This window comes from Onychostruthus taczanowskii, unplaced genomic scaffold, assembly GCF_017590055.1.
Source record: "Onychostruthus taczanowskii isolate IOZ18803 unplaced genomic scaffold, ASM1759005v1 scaffold9, whole genome shotgun sequence".
NCBI classification, from domain to species: Eukaryota; Metazoa; Chordata; class Aves; order Passeriformes; family Passeridae; genus Onychostruthus; species Onychostruthus taczanowskii.
The window spans coordinates 12,680,152-12,702,168 of NW_024506993.1; the positions used below are offsets into that span (position 1 = coordinate 12,680,152).

Consider the following 22,017-nt stretch of genomic DNA (forward strand, 5'->3'; position numbering starts at 1 on the left):
CCTCTAGGAAAAAAAAAAAAAAAAAAAAAAACCAAAAACAAAAAAAACCAACCAAAACAAAAAAACCCCAAAACCAACCAACCAGACAAACAAAAAAACTCCACAAAAAAAACCCCAAGCAAACAAAAAACTCCACAAACAAAAATAACAGGGAAAGAACTACAGAATTTTATTTTTGGATGGGTAGGCCTGGAAATTTAATAACCAGTTTAAAACCAGACCTCTACCAACATAACCCGTGGAATCTACTGATAAACTTGTAGGGTCTACTGTATGCAGCACATGATTTGCTTTGCTACTCCTTTTCCTTTACTTAAATCCTTGACTTGAAAAAGCAGTTGTCATTTGTTGCATCATACCAAATCCTATGACGCATTAATCAGCATAGTTTCATTTAATGGCATTTATTTAAAGATTTAGGCCATTAATTTTAATGTGCAAAATTCAGAAGAAAAGGTCTGATTTTTTTCTCTTTGTTTTCTGGTTACTCTGCCTAATGTCACATAAGAATTTGATGTGAAGAAAATAACAGAAGAACACCCATTGGGGCTTTTTGGAAATGGAAAATTAATGGGTTCTAAAGAACTGAAATTATGGGAGGTGACAGAATCGTAAATTGAGAAGGAAGAAAAAGGAATTAAGGTTGCAGGAAAGGAGGTGAAGCAAGATCATATTGGGCAATGTTGAAACAGTGGTGACAGGCAAATTACACACATGAAATATGTGAGATAGTGGGAAGGTCAGGGTCAGAGGACAAACTTGGAGGTTTTTGGTGCTACAGCACTTACATCCAAATTTGTAGGTTATCTTCATTTTAGTCCTTAAAAAGTATAACAATCTATTATATATGTATTATGTGAGATCATGAGGTTTCATTCAGTCATGACAGTTGGGCTTCTACATCACATTAGATACAGCTAAAATGCTTGCATATCTGTTAGAGGAAACAATCTATTTGATGTCCAGTTTAATTAGTTTTTTTACACACTGAGATATTGCAGAACTTTAAAAAAGTGAATATACCCATGCTTAAATTTTCTTAATATAAGTATTATAGTTTTTTGTTATATATCTTTATTTTTGGGGCAATTTTTAAAATAGAAATCTTAGTACTTTTCCACCATGATACTTTATTTTAAAAAGACATCAGCATATTTATTCAACAATCTTTGTGTGTTTAACTTGTGTTTTAACTCTTAATTTTTTTTTTTTTTGAGAGCTGTAACACATTTTTAAACTCCTGACAATTTGTAGATCTTGTAGCCAGAACTTTACACTAAACAGATTCTGTTCCTAAAACACAAAGAACACACCTGCAATGAAAGCAAAGCCTTTAAAATATTTTTATTATTTCTCAGGGTGTGGATTGTGTCATGGAGAGAAGGGGAAGAGTTTCTAGAAGAGATTGAGCATCTGTGATATTCACATGCATCTCATATAAAGCCTGTGATGTAATTCAGATTGGCTGCAGATCCACATTTTGTCTTTGTATCTTGCAGACAGATTTTCCCATTGTTCATTTTCTATCCATTTTCTCTTCATTGCCATACTTGCTTACATGTTCTGGCAAGGGATGGAGGAAGGTGCTTTGCTTTCCAGAAAAAGCTTTCTTTAGCAGCTTTTAATTGCATTCTTTCTTTGTGTCTGGTTTTTGTATGCTTCTTTTCTGATTTTCATATTTTCAGACTTTAAAGGTGATTTTTTTTTTAGTGCCAGGGTAGATTCTTGATTCTATACAGTAACTCATGTGTGACTATCTGAGCACCTTAAGCAATAATGCAAACATATTGGGATTTATAAAAAGAAATAAGGAATAAATATAGTAAGACATGCATATGGACTGTAGTTGGAAAAATCATTGTTTTTAAATTTAATTTTTAAATATGTACTTGCAATGTAAGACAAAATAGAAGCATTTTGATCAGCAGTGAGTATTTCCAGTATCATGCAACACTGAATTTGTGAAATGTTTTAGTATGTGGATATTTGGAATGCGGTTGAGTAGGATCAACCTGAGTAGGATATTCTTTTCTTTTCCCTGAGGATTTTTGAATCATCTTCCACCTACCACTTCTAGATTTCTTGCATCCCAAGTGTCTGTTGGGACATGGAAAAGAGCTCTTCATATAAAGGAAGTGATTTCTCTGAGTTATGCAGATGCAGTGAGGCATTTTATTTCACATAATCCTCATGAGGTGATGCATCTGGATTCAGCTGGTGACCAGTGTTATACCACAGGAATTTAGGAATAGTTATATGCCACCTAATTCACCATCCTTTCACCTATACACATATTTGTACATGTAGTCCAGTGCTTTGCTCTGATTTATATATTCTAAATTCACGACCATTTTGTCTTCTTTGGCTATTCTTCCCATTTATCATTGCGGAAAGAGGAGAGTAATCACAATTCCATGACATTTACTGATGAACCTTAAATTCACTTAAATTCAGAAGCCTTGTCCTAGTATTGTGTTTCTGCTGTTTCCTCTGGGACAAGCTTTTATAATCTCAGAGCCTTCATTGTGTGGAATTTTGTATAATGTTTTCCCCAGACTTCTCTTAAGTTAGTCTTCTTGGCTTGGCTTCTCTACTACCTGAGAATTCCATGTGAACTGCCAGGGAGAAAAATAGGAGGTGGGGATGGTGGGCAGCAACAAATTTGCAAGGAGTAAGATTAAAAGTCCACTTTTCTGTTTTCCTCTCTTAAGATGCTGGTTTTTCTTTATCAGACTTCCAAAAAATTCCTGATTCATTCTGGCCAATGATAAGTCATGGGAATCATGCTGTTGGAAGGATTGGATTTATACTTTTATGAATACTTTTTTTCCTATGCATTTTTGCTGTCCTGCCAGACTTGCCTCACATGGGATACATGCCTTTGAACTTAAGTGAGGTCCGTGGTGGATTTATAGGCCAAATCATCTTTATGATTTTCCTTTTAACTTCTGCAACAACAGGGCATTCATTCTTAAGACAGAGTGCATTAAATTGCAAGAAACACAATTGGAGGTGTGAGAATAAAAAGTCTGAACCTTAATTCTCTTCCAGAATTCACAGGTGTCTGATTTGTCATATCATGGTCATTCACACTTTTCAGATTTCCAGTGGAGCTATGAATTGGAGACAAAATTAATGACCTAACATTTTCCCCCCACTGCAGATTGATCAACTGAAACAAGAACTCTCAAAGAAAGAATCAGAACTTCTTGCCTTACAAACTAAGCTTGAAACCCTTAGCAATCAGAATTCAGATTGCAAGCAACACATTGAAGTGCTTAAAGAGTCCCTTACTGCCAAAGAACAGAGAGCTGCCATACTTCAGACAGAGGTATTGTATTTCCTAATCATGAAATGCAATAGAAATATTGAGTTCATGGCCAGTATCAAGGTTTTGATGTGTTTGATTCAGGTCTGTGTGGCAGAAAATTTGTGAAAGAATAATGAAAAATTTAAAACCATTTAAATGCCAGTGTATTTGGTGTATATATGATTTTGGTCATACACCTGCTCTCATTCTAGAACTTTTTAGAAGTGCTTGTGATTACCTTTTAAGAAAATGTTTGTGTCTAATTCTCATTGGCTTCAGTGAGGGGAGGTGAACCTTAATGACTTGATTATTGTGATATCATGACCTGATTCCTCATCTGTTAGGTGACAGTTTCTCTTTTGGTTGCTCTGGTTGAGGCTCCCTTCTGTGTATTTCTGTTCTGAAGGATGATGCTATTGATGTATTTTGAAGGGATCTGTTGGAAGGTGCATTTTATTCATCTCTGGTTATTTTTTCAAGTGCAGTCAACATTTATTTTAAAATATGAGTAATTTCCTTCTTTAAAACAGACCAGTGTATTAATTATTTATGTATCTACAAAATCAGACCATAAAAATATGGATAAAAATGGAATACCCATTTGAGATGGTTGTCACATTTAAGGGAATATGTAAATCCACTGTTTAAAATGTCCATTAACTATTTTCCTGGTGTTTTTTAAAACTTCATAGGCTTGGAGCACACAACACTGATTAGATTGATTGCTATTAAAACGTCATTATTTTATTTTTAATGTGTTTGTTTGTTTCAGAAAACAAATACCTGTGGAATTTAGCCATCTAGAGCAAATAGTTTCTATTCAGAGAAGTGTATTATTTAAGGTACACAGGAATCTTATAGAATGTTTCAAATGTCTGGCCTGCAAAACTCTAGGAAAAAAAAAGGCTTAAACTTGTCCTTCTTGTGGAAGCAGGAAGTAAATATTTCTAAGATTCTGATTATCCCTTTTTGCTGCATGTCTTGTGCTCTGCATGCCAAGAAGGTACAGATCAAAGTTGGCGTTTCCAGCTTGTGTTTTATGTGTCAACCGTCATATGTGTACAATACAAAGTAATCATAACAGAACAAGGGTAAAGACTCCAGCAATTCCAGTGATCTCAATCTAGCATTTCAGTAGGAAATATTGAGTATTTTAAATATTGGGCTGTGCAAATCTGTTTTGCAAGGCTTGTATGACCTGTTGTACTGCTGAGGATGGTGATGAATTCCATTGGTTCTCCACTGATTAGACTTCCTAATCCCTTACCACACTGGTTTGTATTCAGTGTGTTACAATCTGGCTGGCTGATGGGCAGTGGGACAAAGAGCTGATTTACAGTGTTCTGGATGAAGGACTGCTGGGATTCTGCAATCCTGGTGGAGAAACAATTGGCTTCTGACAGGTATCTGATGCCTCTTCTCAGTTTCTGCACAAGGCTGTTGAGCTTGAACCTTTTACGTGATCAGGCCTAGATTGTGCTGTGGTAGCAATCCAGCCGTGCTTCTAGACACAGCAGGTCTGATTCTCTGGGAACTGGGAAAAGATTTTGGTTTCTTAGAGCAACTATATGATCCATCTCCAGTCCTCAAGCCTTATCTAAAGGGAGGGCAGTGGCTTCCAGCAGCAGATGGGAAAGCAGCTGCAGGGAGATGCAGGGCAAATGGCAGCCCTCCAGCAGGTGGAAGTCATTAGGGAAGAAATTTTGTACTGCACAAACTATTGTTGTTGGTCATTCCAGATGAGGAAAGCTAATAACATTTTGGCCTGCATTAAGCCACACACCTTTCTTCCTACGTGTCTACACTGTCTGTTTGTAGAACAGTTTTTGTACAGTCTTGTGTCCTTAAACATATTCATAACTTGCCTTGAAGTGCTTCTTTCTGGAGGTGAAAGTAACTACCAAAAGGCTGTTCTAATCCTGTGCTGAGTAAGGTGTTCAGAGTTGCAGTGTCAACTTCCTGCCTAAATAGGATTACTTTGTAATCACCTTGTTGTAATTAAATTAGCATAGTAAATCCTGTAATAAAAGAAGCCCTCCACAGGCTCTCAGTTATTTCATAAGAAGCCTTTTATTATTATTTAGCTTAATGGTACTCTGCAGGTTGCCTTCAGATTTTGCTGAAGCAGCTGCATATGATGCAACAGGATGTGAGTGACAGAATCATGTCATGATTGAAGGGAAGGGAGCTCTGGGGCTCATTTGGTCCAACCCCTCTGCTTGAGCAGGGCCACCTAGAGCCAGCTGTCCAGGACCATATCCAGATGTATCTTGAATATCTCAAGGCATGAGACTCTCCAACCTCTTTGGGCCACATGGGTCAGTGTGAGTGTTTCCAATATTCAGAGGGAAAACCCTGGGTTTCAGTTTGTGCCATTCCATCTTGTCCTCTCACTGGGCACCACGGAAGAGTCTGGCTCCATCTTTACAGCCTTCCTTCAGATATTTATACACAGTGATAAGATGCCCCATTCACATTTCTAGGCTAAACACTCAGCTCTCTCAAGCTTTTGTGATATGAGAGATGCTCCAATGCTTTAATAAAGCCCTTAATTAATCCTTTAGTTTCTTTATGGCCGTTCACTGGGCTGTCTTCAGTATGCCCAGAGCTGGATATGATATCTTAGGTGTGGCCTGAGCAGTGACTGATAGAAGAGAAGGATCAGCTCCCTAAGCCCCTCATGAGCCCAGGTTGCTGTTAGTGTGTCCCTGCAGGGCCACATTCCTGGTGTTCTCCATCATGACCACCAGCACCTCAAAGTCCTTTTCTGCAAAGCTGCTTTCCAGCAGATGAACCCCAGCACGTGTGGGTGCTTGGCATTGTTTCTCTCCTGGTGCAGGACTTTACCTTTCCTTTCCATGAACTCCATGAGGTTCAGGTCAGCGCATTTCTCCAGCTTGTCAGAATTCCTCTGAACAGCAGCATGACCCTCTGGTGTATCAGTTGCCTTTTCCACGTTTTTTCCACCAGCACTTGCTAAGGCTGCACTCTACCCCATCACCCAGATCATTAATGAAGATGTGGAACAGGACTGGTTGCAGTATTAACCCCTGGGATGCTGTGCTGGTTCTGCTGGATTGTCCTGATTCTACTTGATAGCCAGCCCTCCGCCTACCCACATGGTTCTTACAAGCCAGGTCAGGTAGGGCATGAAGCTTAGAAACAACATGTTGTAACATATTTTTTGTAGTTCATGTATCCCTGGAAGTTCATTGGTTTCACTCTATTTGTTGGCAAATTCTACCAGTGTTTGTTATTCAGTAGAATGGATTTTTTTTTGGGTATAAATTCATGTTTGGAATTTTAATGATGTCTTAGCAAATTTAGCTCAGAAAAATATTACTGCTGGAAAAGTGTAGTTTAAGTTTGAGCTCTAGCTTGCACAGTTGGTTTCAACAGTAAGAAATGAAGTATAAGCAGAGTTATGATGATCTTCATCCTGAAGAATACTGACTACTATTGAGGCATGACTAGCAGATTTAGTTGGTTGACATGTGTTATACCAGATCATCAGAAATAAGAGGGCACTTGAATTTTTTGGATGAGTTTTTGATCAGGTTTCAGGTGCAATGGCTATTTGTGACATAATGTGAAAGAAGTTAAAACCATTGGTAAACAAGCCTAGAATCTAAACACAATGTTCTTCCTGAGTGGTCTTTCTGTTGTCCCAGTGATGTCAGTGTTTTGTTTTGATTTCAATATGTTTAGTTGACTTAAAAAGCTATCACTTGAAGTTTTTTTTGACAGCTGAAACAAAAAGAAATAAACCCCATATAGCGGTAACTATCACGGTGGCCAGAGTTGGGAGGTCTGAAAATGGTTTGCTGCCAGTAGGAGAAATGTTTGGAAGCAGTCCTTAGAAGGTTCACCACCTCTGCTACGTGCATTTCATTTTGTTCCATTTTTAAGGTCATATATGATAATAGTGCCAAACTATGCAAAATTTTCCTACCCTAATGTATATACCCTTTGTTTTGATCATCTCTTTATTAATGATGTGAAAACCCTGAGGTCAGATGAAAATGAGCCAATGTGAGGCTAGTCCAGCCACAGAAAACAGAAAATGTCACTGTGCTCCACAGAGAACTGTTAAAAGGAAGAATATGACACTTGATGAGATTTTCCCTGCTGTGTGAAAAAGCTGTTAAAAGATGTCAATTTTTAGATGAAGCCTGGTAGTGTTGCTGCAGAAGGAAAGAAGTTAAAGAGTGAATAATCCTTGTCAATTTTTTATAAAGATCAGAAACGGCCATTTGTATACTTTAAGAAGTGGTAAACAGTACAGTTTTATTCTTTTTTGGGCATATTTGCAGTGATTGGTGCTTAACTACTGCCCTTACCATCAGGAAAAAAACTCATTATAAATTGATGCAAATAAATTCAACTCAGCTGGGTAGCTCAGTGGAGAAAAACATTAGTTTCATAAGCATTTCTGACACAAACATACTTTAGCACTTAGTGTATCATTGCTTTAGATAACACACCTGCAAACTGGCAGGTGTGCTGTTTGAAGGTCAATGAACTGTGAAATAAGTAAATGTCTACAAAGAAGTTTTGTGAATTGTGAGCATAGTCCTGTCAATGGAGGAAATGGATTAGAAAAAGAGGTAAAGTCTGTACTGCAACTGGATAACTGATGTGTTCAGCATACACGCATTAATATAGAAAACCTAATAAAAATGGAGAGGAAGGGTGATTATAGTAGTTATTTATTGCAATCTGCTTTTTTTTGTTTAAACAAATCTGTTTATAAAGAAGGGTTGTGAAATGATTGACTTCTTGGCAGTTCTCAGTTTGCAAAAAGAGCAAATAAAAGCAGACAGCACAAAATACTTGGAACAAGACTAGAAAAGCTTTATTTTTCTTTCTATTACAATGTTGATGTTTGATATTTCTTGAAATGTAAATCTGCTTTCAATTTTACAACAATAATGGTCCAACTACGGTTATTTCACTCTCACATTTTTGTTTTTCCCAGTTAGAGTTTTACTTTGAAATTGTGTTTTTCTATTGTTTTGTGATTTTTCTTGTTTCAAATCGGGCTGGGCCAGATCTTTCAGTGTGGTCTCTTTGCTGTGCTGCCAGGGCATTGTTCTGGTGGATGTGCTGTGCGTGCAAAGGGAGGATCACCCGTGGCACACAGCATCCTTCTGGACACCAGGCTACCATTGGCTCTCTGTCACTCTGCAGCTGTCCCCTGCTCTCTTGACAAAAGGTTCCACATTTCAAGTGCAGCTTTGTCTCAGGTGGAATGTGCCAGACATTTCAGTTTCTGTGCAGCATTCACGTTCTGTGCACCCTGTGACTGCTCAGAGAGGAGAGAGGAGCGCAGTGGCAGAGCAGTAAATTCAGAGTTAAGCTGAAAGAACACACAGGTTAGCAAAATGCGGTATCTAAACAGAAGTAAACCGTGAAGCAATCTGGGAGGGTTTTCATTTGTTGTTTTTTCTTTTGGGTCTGTCTGTCTGTTGGATTCTGATTTCAAGACTGTTCAGAGGCATATCAAATGTCCTGGTCTGATTTCCAGATCTCTGTGCTTTGAGCCAGAGGTTGCACTTGTCACCTCCTGAGACCCATTCCAGTGACATTATGGTATCACAAATGAAGCTCTCTCAAATACCTGATATATCTTATACACACAACCCCATCCCCTTGACTGAATCCATTCTTCACTGTTACTTCGAATATTCTTTTTTTCTTATGGGAACACCGTTATTTTCATTTGAAAGAAATTGGAACAGAATTTTCTGTGAGCAAGGTGACTGAAAGAGTAGAGAGTTCCATTTGCAGGGCCCGTAGAAAGTATTGCCCAGAGGCAGGAAAACAAATTTAAAGAGAAAATGGGAAAGTAGAAAGAGTGGGCTGCATATTTGGTGTGTAAAGACTTAATGCAATTTATTTGGCACAAATAGTTTGATGAATGTTAGATTTATCTTGCTGTCAAAACACTTCTCATTTTCATCTATTTTATTGAATTAAAGTGAAAACTAAATGTAGTTCCCTCCTGCCCACCACCCCAGTTCTTAGTTTCATAAAAAATCACCTTGTTGCCATTGAAAACAATATTCAGTTAGACAGCTTTAATGGGCTTTTATAACTGAGAAAAAGTTACTCTGATGAGATAAGTCACTAGTGGATGGAAATGATTAGAAAAATATTATTACTCTTAGCTACTAATTTAAATGCTTTGCTCTAACTGGAGATGTTTGAAGAGGAACTGGGGTAGGATTGCTTCAAAAATGATTCTTTGTATACACGAACTACTGCTTAAATTGTGATTGATCTAAAGGGGCCTAGTTATGATCCTTATATACAAGAAATGCAAAGAAAATTAGACTTCAAAGCAGCACTGAAATTTCACCAGGTAGATGCAAAGTCAAGGGGAACACAAAGATGTTGGAATTAGCAGAATAACCAGTAGATGTAACAATAACTAGTCTGAAACAGTTAAAGATTTGCACTTACTGCTAAAGTGATGAAGTGCATGGAGAAGTTATTGAAGTAGTTTTGCATAATTTTTGGGTTTTCTGCTTAAGAGACAACTGGGGAGAAAAGGCTAGAGCCACTTAGACTTCTTAAATTTGTGGTTTCCTTTTTCAGGATGTCCTCTTCTTAACACAGGTAAGAGTCCTTAACTCACAATTGCTCTTAACCCAAACACTCAAGTCTAGAAAGTGCAAAGATGGATTCTGAGCCTCCTTCTGTCTCTGCTGAGGAAAAAAGCCATGCTTACAACAGAAGCAGAGTTTAAAATAGGAGTATGGTCCATTGGGAATGAAAAAGCTTCTGTAGCTGTGGTCATTCAGAAATCTTTAGAGATGCTTATACTGCCAGTAGACCTCATATGGCTTTCTGATTATTTTCTTGGTAGGATTCTGAATAATATTTTCCTTTCTGGCTGTGTGATGTGGGTTGTTTGTTTTCTTCCTTTTCCCCTTGTTTAACTTTAAGAAGGAAATAATTTTCTAGTTCTTGGTATCACAGTGGACAAGGAAAGTATAAGGATCTGAGCTTCTGAAAGATTAGTGGTTTCAGAGGTAACCTACTAATATTTAGAGAAGTGTTCAAGTAAGATCAGCTCAGGCAAACAGAACTTATACACTCCATGTCCCAAGTGATAACATGATATAATTACACAATATTTTACATTTCTCTAGTACTTTCCACACTTAAAATCAAGTCATGCAATCTGTGAAAATTTTTGAAACATTTGTCATTGTTGTAGGTAAAAAGTATTTACAAATTATTCCCTGCAAAAGAAACAGCAGCTGCATTTTCTCCTGAATAGTTTATTTCAGTCATTACTTGGTATGTTTTCAACTAGCTGATGTGATAAACTTGATGGAATTCCAGTGTTGTGACTTCCATTTTTGTTTTCTGTTGAAGTCTAAGCTGCTTTTTCATTTAATGAATCGGATGAAATGGAAATCCAGACAGAAATGCACTATGCATTTAGACAAGCAAAGGATAACACAAGTGAGGCAAAAGCTGTCTTGCCGAAGTGGATTTGGTACTTCTCAGCTCTGCCATGGTAATTCATGGCAGTTAAGGCTTTGGTAAATGAAAGTCCTTGAATAAATGCCAGTCCTTGGGGCTGGCACAGATGTGGGAACAATCATCTTGGTTTGAAGTTGTTGCAGGGAGGAATTGCAGTTGTGCCCACAAAGCCATGGAAACAGGAGCGGGGCTAAACAACTCCTGTACGTGGCAGCACCTTGTTAAAAAAGATATTAATGTCCTTGGAGCAAAAATTGTTAAAGATATGTAGTTATTGAGGTGGCTCTGAATTGAATTCAATTAAAACACAAAATTCTCTCAAATGCAGGGTGCTCATTAACATAGGCTGGACTTGATTAAGAAAAAGTGCTTGTAACAAAGATATGAAATTATCTCCCTCCTCTGTTGTTTTCTTTTTATATCTTAAATCATGGAAGTGGTTAATGGTGTTAGTAAGCTTTTCAGTTAGATAACTGTGCCACAGGTCTCCATTTGTTTGATTATTTCCTGTCATTTTTTAAAAATATGACATAACTTAGCTCTTCAAATAAATCCTTCACTTTTGTCTTTCCTACAAGAACACACACTTTTTCCTTGCTGACATTAAATTATTTCTATGCAATAAAATTTGTAATACAGTAATGTTTTAAAAATAAATAGTAGCATTAAGTGACATTAAATAACTTGAATCTGTTTAATTGCCTTTAGTTATTATCTATTCTGTGAAATATAAAGAAGAAAAGCTTTGAGTTGCTTCCTCTGTACTTGTCCCTTCAGTGTGCTCTCTTTGTCACACAAGATTAAGTTACTCCTGTAATTTTCAATATTAATTTCTGTATTTTTGAGAAGGAATTGTGCGATGTAAAAAGTGATGACAGTGCCAAAGTTTGCTGATGTCATTACAGACACGATATATGGAGGTTTTCTTGCTCTTTTGTGATCATACTTTTTCTACCTATGCTTATCCTACCAGCTGTAGTTAAAGGCTGCAAATGCATCCTGATTAATTTCCCCTGTAAACTCATTGCCACAGATCTGTCTCTGCTTTTGTTCTTGTTCCCAATAACTGAAAATGTTTCTAGTTTTACAGAAGAAACTGTGTAAGCTAGAAAAAATGAAAGTTCACAAAAGTGGAAAAAAATGGTTTAAAAATGCAAGCAAATATTTCTGATATATTTGAAGAAGTTACCAAAGAAGGAAACAAATGGACATTTTTGTCAAGCATTAAGAATAAATCTAAAGAAGAAAAAGAGGCATTCTACAAAATCAGCAGGAAATGAGTGAAAAAAGAGCATGAAATTGTGGAGGGGGGTTGTAGAAGATGCTGTTACATAACTGCACTGAGACAGGAACATCTGTGCTCATGTACAGAGCTGCTTAAACATTGTCTGAATCAGTGGAGTTCTGCTACAATTTGTGTTACAAATTTGTCTAACTATTGTAAAACTAAGACCTAACACGATAAAATCCGGAATTTAAAGGTCAAGTTTTAGAGTTTTGTAAATGTTGGTGCTTGTGTCAAGTTGGATTGAGAAGTAGATCAGAAGATGGAATAAAATGGATAAGGATGCTTTGATTTGTGTTACTGTAGTGTTCATCTGGCTGCCTGTTTTAACAGAAGAGGTCAGACTGTATTTGTAGAGGCAAATCTTAATTCTGACATCTTTTAATGTGTGGTGTTGGTCCCTTCTCCCCCCCCCCCCCACTGAGTAATAATTTTCCTTTAAAAAAGGTTGATTTTGTAGATGTTCATAAGGGGCTTGTGAACTACTGTTGCCTTCGCTCAATCCCCTTTTTCTTCTGTCTTTCAGTGGAAGTAAGTTTGATAGAAGCAAGGTGCATGTCAGATGCTGTTAGCAGGGCTGGCTGGGAACAGGCTGGAACAATTCTGCAAGTACTGCTTTTATGAGGACTCATTTCATTCTCATGTCCTTTTACTTTTGTTTTTCAAATTCTTCCTCAGGTCAAACAAGCATAACAGCTGTTTCTTATCTATAAAGACTGCTTTCTTCCAGCTGCCCTGTGCTGAGATCAGGCACAAGATCAGTACAGGATGGGAAAGACTAAGGAGTGTGTAAATAAAAACAGTTTGGGCTCACATTCGCTGCATGCTTCTTTTCCCCTTTCAACTGTTTAAACTATTGAAGTTCCAAGAAAATACTTAAAATACTTTCCATTTGTTAATTACTTTTATGCTGTATCACTTACTCATTGTTCTGAATATTGTTGGAACAGCACTAATTTGGATTCTGGAAAGGATTATAGTATTTATAAATACTGTAGAGTTTTCCTATAATCTCTCATTTAAATTAAAATCAGTATCTAATATATCTGCCTATTTCTATAGATTCCTAATCCTTTGCATAAATAATGTTTTTCTGTTTTCCAAATATGGGTACTGTTTGTGGTTTAAATTAAAACATTTTTTGTAGCAAAACCAGAGAAAGTGACTTTCTGTTCCAAAATATTTAGTGTTTTTCAGTAGTCAGTTTGGAGAAACATTGTCATTGAAATACTCTGCATGAAAGAGACAAATGCTGCCTTAAAACTTAGGAGAAAAAAAAAGAAAATTGTCAGTAGCAATTACTACCAATAGCAATAGGAATTGCTAAGATTCTTCTTTCTTTGCTTTCTACAAGAAGTGTTCATGATGCCTGTGTGCCATATCCAGTGTGACAGAAGTAATTCTTCGGGCAGGGGCTTGCATGGAAGATGGATTACTGCTGGAAAGATTCGTACTGGAGGCTCATCTTTCACCTTTAAATTTAGACAAATAGCAAAATCATGTAAAAATAAGCAGAGTCCTTACTGGGCAAGGCAGGGAACTGTAGAGAAAGGTGAGCTCAGGTATATTTGAGCTCCAGAGTTCACTTCATTTATCTTTTGCATGTTTTGGAACTCTAAAACATAACATAGTGCACAGTTGTTAATGGACTCCCTGCTACACTGAATTTCAAACAGAACATATAGTTTTGTGTCATGGTTCCGCATACTTTTCTGTCTTTGAATATTTATAGCTAAATTTCTCTGCTTTATGTCAGGAGCAATAAGGTTCCTGAGATAACAATGTGTGGGAATAAAAGATGGAAATCTTAATTCTCCTCAATACCTAGTCAGTTCCACATTATTTGAGTTAAAATAAAGTAATCTTTTCTTTTACTATTTATTTCATTTGTTAGTCAAGTGTGAATTTCATTTCACTCTGTCAGGCAAAAGAATTATTCCTTTTCTTGCTTAATAGGTGCAGGTAATGACTAAGATATTTCATTGTGGAGCTATTTGATCTTTCTGCATGTGTGATACAAGAGAAAATTGGTTTCCTCTTACTAAATAATATATTTATTTTTGTTTTAGGCCAGTTTTATCTTTCCTTGACTCAGGTGCTGGTTGACCTTTCAGTAGAAGCATTGGTTTGGTTCCTGGTTTATTTTGAAATGTTGCCAGAAGTTGGGGGGAAGGGGAGGAGGGGAAGACACGTTCCCTTTATTTTATCCCATTTTAGGATTTTATGCATGATTTCATAACATTGTGGTAAATACAATAGTACATATTTAATACAGCTTGGAGGTTTATGTTTGCAACAGACTGGAAACAATTGACAGTGCTTTTCTTAAGCGTAACCAAAAACATTATGAAGTTTATCCAGCCAAGTGTCAGGCCACAAATAAAGACAGGCACATGTGTGGTCAACCTGCCCTCCATTCCCAGGAAAAGTGCCATTGGACCAAATGAACTCATTTTAAATCAGGCAGGAAATCTTTGGCAGACTTGACCTACACTGTGTGCATTGGTGGCTCTTGGCTGTGGCCAGCCCTGCAGCTGAGTTGGTTTCTGAGCCAAACACAAGTCCAGGCCTCTCTGCACTGAGGTGTCAGTGGCCTCTGTTACCTTCTTCTCTTCCAGGCTGATTCTGTGTTCCAGCAGTCTGGCAGCAGGCTGCACTCTACTTTCTGTCATCCTCTGTCATAAAGTTTGAAGCATGCTGTCACATACCTAATGAGAGGATGGGCTTAAATGATGTATGCTTTTCCTGGTCAAAGGATGCTTTCAGGAATTGTTAAAAATAGAGGAGAATATTTTGCTACCATGCATTCTCATAAATGATCAATTTTGTATAATCAAAATCAGCTTTTGTACTTCTCTGTGAAGCTAAATGAAAACAAGCGACACAGGGGGGTGGGAGCCAGCACAAGTGTCTGGGAGGGAGACCCTCCCTGAGAATCAGGTTTAGGGTTTAGAAAGACAAAGCCCATCTCGACTTGAATGTAACAAGAGATAGGACAAGAAAGGTTTCTACAGGCAGAGCAATAGCAGAAGAATAAGGAAAATAGGGGGATTCACTGATGAATGGGAGGGCAGATCTGATCCTAAAGGAGATGGAGACAGTCCAGGTACCGAGTGCTTTGTTCACCTCGATCACTACTGGGAAGAACAACCTTCAGCAACCCTGGGTCTCTGAAACCACTACAGGAGTCCAGTGCCAGGTAAACTTATCCTTGATGCAGGAGGATCAGCTCAGGGGATATTTAAAGAAACCAGACACATACAAGTCCCTTGGCCTTGCTGGAATGCACCTGCCAGGGCTGGTGGCATTGTGTCTGGTATCCTTGGAAAGTGCTGGGAATTGGGAGAGGTTTCTGAGAACTGGGAGAAAGCCAATGTCTTACAAAAGGCAAGAAGGAGGATCCAGGGAACTACATTGATTACATTGATCCCTGGAAAGGTCATAATGAAGAAGGAATAAGCCTGGAAGCCATTTCCAGATACATGACAGACAAGAAGGTGATTTGTAGCAACTGGCATGGATTTATGAATTTCTGGGTAAATTCTCCCCAAGAAAAGCTATGTTTTTGATGGGTTGCTGATAGTTTGATTTGAAATCTTGTTTCCCTGTGTTTATTTTCATTTGTTAATTAAGCATTTTTTATTATAGTAGTCATCTTTTGCAGTTACTGGTAAACTCCATTTTTCAATAATCTTTTCTGTAATGGTTCTAATGGTTTTTAGGCAAGTAGGAGCCTTGACAGATCATCTTTGCTCAGATTCATTGTGTAAAGGATGGTAAAAACTCAGGTACACAATAAATTCTCACCACTTACCTTATGAACAAAATTACAGGATAGCTGGAATTCTTCTAACTCTCTAACTCTAACTTCTTCTGACTCTCTCTCTCTGTGCATTTCATACTCAACCCACCCAGAGAGGATTGGCCTGTGGGTGCTTCACAGAGTGATATCAGGCCTGGTTAGAGGTTGTGTAGCCCAACACTACTTAGATCAGAGGATCTAAGTAGGTTTTAGTTACTGCAGGTTGCTCAGGATGGCATCCAGCCAAGTTTGGGTACCTCAGGGATGGATTTTCCATAACCTTTTTAGACACCTGCTTCAGTAGTTGACCAAGCTTGTGGTTAAAAAAAAACCCCAAAAACAACAAAAACAAAAACCAAACCAAAAATATGTTTTCCCTATGTCAGGGTGGAATTTCCATGTTCCACTTGTCTCATCCCTGTCTAGTTCTCCCTTGAGAAGAGTCTGGCCCTGCCTTCTCCTGCCCTTCCACTCAGTAATAATTGAAGACAGCACTGAGATCTTGCTGTGGCTGTTTTGTCAGGGTGCACAGACTGGTGCTCAGCCTCTGCAGGTACATTCTGTGCATCAGTTCCCAGCCATCCAGGTGGGACCTTCAGCTGGAGATACACCAAGTCTGAGCTGAGCTCTGAGTGTGTCCCAGAGACTGGCTGCACATCCCCAAGGCATGTGCTGCCTGTTCCAGTTAGCTGGCTTTGTTTCCTGCTGGCTTAGCTATTGTTGTGAAGCATTTCGTGTGTTCTGATGCGTAACCAAAAGTATTTCTAGAACATGAGTTTGGAGTGGCAATGTGTTGTTAATTCCAATAGTTATTATTAGTCATACCTAAGTCCAGGAGCTATTATCCACTTACTGTTCTAAGATAAACAGTTTGATGAAAAGCTTATCTTAATATTTGATGTGTCATTTAACAGTTCAGTGTATTAAAAAAAAACCCGACATAGTAGTCTGTCAATAAAAAAAAGAACCTTTCCCATAAAAAAAAAAAAAATCATTGTGACAACTGTAGGACAAATATGATTGGAAAATTATCTTTCTCCAAAAAGATAGATGTAGTTTTTATGATTTGAAGATGAGGGTGTGTTTTTCAAGCCCTGTCTTGGTCAGTTGCAGGATTAACGGTAGATGGAGTTTCTTGATGTTGTTGTATCTTCCTTGTTTGCTTCTGTTGGAACAGTGAACAAATGGTTTTGGTGAGCAGCTTCTCAAAAAGAACATGCAAAGAAGCTGTGGCAGCAGTTTATGTCAATCTGATAGCACCTGGTTTCACCTCTTGGAGGAGAAAGAGATCCAATGCAGGCTGGTGTGATTCTCTGCTTCCTGCTGTCACCTGGTTTCACCTCTTCTTGGAGGAGAAAGAGATCCAATGCAGGCTGGTGTGATTCTCTGCTTCCATCTCCAGTTACTGCCCTGAAACCCATAATCATCTCAAAGGGAACAGGAATGAGGACGTGGTGTTCTTTGGAGCTCAGGGCCTCTATTTATTTATTTCATTATTTCTGAGCTGGCTGAAAAGTGTCTGCAGTCACATGCACTTGGGTGTTGGCCAAATGGGTAAGAGTCAAACACAGATTTCAGCTCTGTAATGTTGGATTTGCCCATCTAGGAAAGAGTTCTTGCATGGTTGTTATAGTTTCATGGGTTTAAAATGTAGTGGCAATAGTGCAAAATTTAAAAATATAAACTATCATCATTTGAAATGTCAAATGCAGCAGCTGAGAGAGAACTCAGGATGGCAGCTGTGATGTGCCATATTGATAAATTAAAAAAATAAATGCAAAACATATGATCTCAGTAATGTGATCCAGATTATGTATTAGAGGGTAACAGTTGTGCATTCTCAGTGCTAGAAGTTTACTTTGCCTTTGACCCGGTGCTTGATGTGCACTAAAGGCATACAGTGGTGCTGCAGAGGGATGAGTCATATTTGTGCTCAAGTGGTTCTAACAATCTAAGTTTGTATTCAAATGAAACATAGAAGGTCGATTTGTCGTGTAAAACTATAAATATGCTTATTCCATAGGAATTCTATTTTCTTTTCTTGCATAAGATGCAGAGGGGACTCCAAGGTATCAAAATTTGAGTGTGGGGGAGGTACTTGGTATGGTAAAGTCTTTGAGTGAGTGTGAGAGCATTTTTACACAAGTGATGAGAACCTCCTGGACATGATTGACTTAAATTAGCTTGATTGGTTTTTATCAATTGCAGCTGCACTATTTAGCATAAAAATGCAAAACATCCAAAAATCATTTGCCTTGCAGTGTAGTAGAAAGATGGTTTTAGTTAGTCTTTAAGATGTTTCAAATGTTTATTCTACACAGATTCTCTGAGAATGGATCCAGAATATATCCAGTTACAGAGAATTAGTAAAGATATTGTAAATGTTGAGAAAATTAATTAAGGAAAATATGCTGCTTTATGAATTGCGTATTTAGGATTTTGTTTTCCTTTAACTCTGTTAGTAAGTTAAACACTTGAAAGATATTTGTTGTAGTGTCATAATCAGGCACCTGCCATTAAAAGCTAAAAGAGAAAGACTGGAAATTTTGTGTCATGTACAATTGTCTGACTTGCTCTCTCAACCAGTGTCATGCTTGAGAGAAATCCTGAATAAATTTCTTTCTAAGTAAGACAGGAAAGTTTTAGACCAGTGTTGAGGGTTGCAACCCAGTGCTGGAAACTTGACCAGGGAAAGGCTGCTGCTGCTATTTAAAGGCTGTATTCTGTACAGTGAGGTTTGATATGTGATGTACATTTTCCTTTTTGTAGAACTCTACCTGCAAACTCACGATCACTTTGTTTCGAAGTTTTCTCTTTTTCAGTGGCTTAATGATTTTTATAGCATGTGACCTCTAGGCTGATTAAGTGCATCTTTGTGTTCCTTGCATGCTTAATGTTGTCTAACTCACAGGAGAAATACGAATATATAAAATTTGCATAATTTACTATTATTAATTGTAACCAGCAGTTGTGCTGAAAAAGAGCCATTATTCAATTTGTAAAATAATAGATTACGTTAAAAAGTGGGAATACCTGTACCCTGATCTTTTGTACACTTTTAAATGTTTTTGATGCAGGAGGCCTGTTAAGGTCAAAGCATTTTATTATTCCTAGATTCGTTTAGTCTTAGATGTTCCTAGGATAATGATGCCAATTTAGATCTTTAGACAGGTACTTGGAATTAAGATGTAGAAAATGGAAAACCATCCAGTTAAGAGCATACTTAATGGTATAATTTCAGTGGCTGAAGAAATTAAATATTTATACATATGTATATATAAAATTTAAAAAAATTTACATATATGTAAAGAAATCACACGAATAAAATAAAGCAGTGTGGGTGGAGATTGCTTTATTTTATCCCTCTGCTGTCAATTTCATACTTGGTTGACATTGAAAATCACATCTATATATATAATTCACTAAATAATATATAATTCACTAAATAATTTTTTCAGTCCTCTGTCAGGTCTTGCAGTCCAGTACAGAGATGAATGAGGGTAGAAGGTTATATTTCTTCTTGCATAAATAATACAAAGGTTTAGAACGTTTCAGTTACAGAGACACTTAATTGCATCTGCACAAGCGTACAGTCAGCCTGGTGAGATATTACTGGGGTATAACACATGCAGGAAGAACAAAGGCTGACTTTGCTGTCTTGAATTTAATTTTCAGGAATGATAGGTATAAACTCCCCTGTTTTTTGTAGAGGTAGAAATCAAAGAGGCTAATACACCTATGTATTCAAAGATATGCTTTTGTAATGCGATGTTAAGGTAGATGTAAATTTAATCAAGTCATTAAATTTTACATAGTTGCTGTTATTTGCCAGCCAGCTGCTCTTGACTTCTTAGAAAACATCCTTACTAAAGGGGTACTTAGGGGTACTAAATTCTTTAAGACAGCTTGGCAGCTGCAGAAAGAAGTATGAGGACTTTCACATGTCTTTTATAACTTACTGGTTTGAAAGGTGAAGGTTTTCTGAAGGATTGGTTTTAATTTTGTTTTTTGCTTTGCTTCTGCTTGAGAGATGGTATTGTGATACTCTTATATGTTGATAAATAAAATTAACTTTGCATAGTGCAGTGCAGGATCCTATTTATCCTATGTAGTTAACATATGCTAAACTTTACATTAAGATTCCTTTTGTGTCCTGGCATTGTCCTGTTTCTTGAAATGTATCTTTGTTTTCTCAATCTTTTGAGGAGATTGAAAAAAGGAGCAGAATTTCACCCATGTGCAGAATTATCCATGTCTGGGAAAAAGATTACTTTCAGAATGCTTTCCAGGAAAAGAAAACCAGATGAGGAATAGTTCTTTATTTATTTATTTACTTTTAGAATTTTCTTAAAGGGCAGATTTATAAGGTTCCATGTTAATGTCAGCTGTCAGAGATCGGGGAATGAATTTTCATACTCAGGTTTCATTCATGTGACTAGTAAATCAGATTTCATGTAGCCTCTCCTCCTGTGTTGATTTATTTATACCCTGGTTTTTTTAGCAGTAATATTTGTTTATACATGAATATGCATATGCATGTATGGATACATATATATGTATTCATATATGTCTTATTTATATATAGACTAAAAAGAATAAACTCAAAATGTATCAACTATATACACAAAAAATAATGTTATGAGTGATTAAATAGTAATTTTTTTTAAAAAAAGATTTTTTATTCCATATTTTCTGTAGCACATTAGGAAAATCATTTCCACCCTTGTTTGTATATTTATACTTAAGGATAACCTTTGTTGAAAGGGTTGAAATCCTAGAAGATTCAATCCTAGAAGTATTTCAAAGACACACTTTCAAGTCCAGAAACTTTTAACAGAAGTCTTTTGAACATAATCAATTGAAAAAGCAGGAATTCTGGTGATGGAACAAAATCCAAAGCTTGCAACCTCATTGGTAACGTAGGATTTAGAACTGAATTGTAGCACTCCCATTCCCAGACAGGATAGCAAACTTGAGCAAATTGTAGAAATTAATTTATGTCTAAAGTAAAAATATATTCTGATTATTCCCCATTGTATTTGCTATAAAAGATTATTTCTCTGGTGTAGAAAAAAACCTTTTCAGTTTTAGAGAACCACTGTGCATCCATTTTGGTTATGAATTTGGCTAAATTAGGCTAAAGCAGTATCTTTTTTTTTTTTTTAATAAGACTACTAATCTTTAAACAACAAATACACATAATTTGTAATTTAGCTGAATCTTAGGAGGGCTTTCCATGCTGTACCATATTCAGGTGTTTAAAGTGGGACACGCTTCAGTCCAAGAGTTGTAGAAGTGGTGGAATATTGGCTAACAGAGGAGCAGTGGGGATAGCAGGGAGAGAAAAGCCCAGGTTTGCAAATATATTGGTGAAACATCTCAAGACCTGATCCTGCAATGAGGCTTATTTCATATTGCCTTTGCTCAGCTTGCCAGAATTTGGAGGCACACACCTGAGATTGGAGTCCTTGGTGATGATCCTGAATTTTGAAGTGAGAAAAATGGATCAGCTAGGGTAGTGCAAAATGCAGGATTATGCCCCTCTGGACAAAAAACCAGGACTTTTTAGTATAAAGGTTTAGGTAAAGGTAATAATAGTGTGTTAGAGGATTGCTGTTAGTCACCAATAAAATGTGGCTGTAGAAAATCTGATACTAAAATGTATCAGGAGAGAGGTTTGTTACAGAAATTGGGGAATATTTTTATCTACTCTGAGATCTCGTCTGAAATGCAGTTATCCATCTTCAAGACAGATGAATTCCAGATAGATAGCAGAGAAGAAGAGAAAGGTTAGGGGAATGATCAGGAAAATAAAAGATCCTTCTTATGATGCTAAAAAGGCTCAAATCTGTCATTCCATTGTGGTTTCGTTTGCAGGAATCGTTGCAGCCAATTAATTTTTCTTATCACTGTTGTGAATTGGTGACATTCTTCTTACTTTCAGCTATGATATACTGAATAAGGAACAGTAATTTCCAGTTCAAGGATGAACAAGTTTTTAAATAACTTTGATTGTTTACATGAGGTAACTTCACTGGACTCTAAAATACTTAAAAAAACCAATCTTGTTTTTACTGAGGTAGAATTGTCAGTTTGTGCTCAGCATCTTGTAGCTTAACTGTT

General features: G+C 37.1%; 1 protein-coding gene across 1 annotated transcript in view; it reads left to right on the forward strand.

The window, feature by feature from the left end:
* Positions 1–22,017, forward strand: part of ERC2 (ELKS/RAB6-interacting/CAST family member 2) — a 283,355-nt gene that overhangs the window by 80,384 nt on the left and 180,954 nt on the right. The window contains exon 6 of the mRNA XM_041425936.1: positions 3,164–3,331. Coding sequence (XP_041281870.1) covers positions 3,164–3,331 — 168 coding nt within the window. The remainder of the gene's footprint in view (positions 1–3,163; positions 3,332–22,017) is intronic.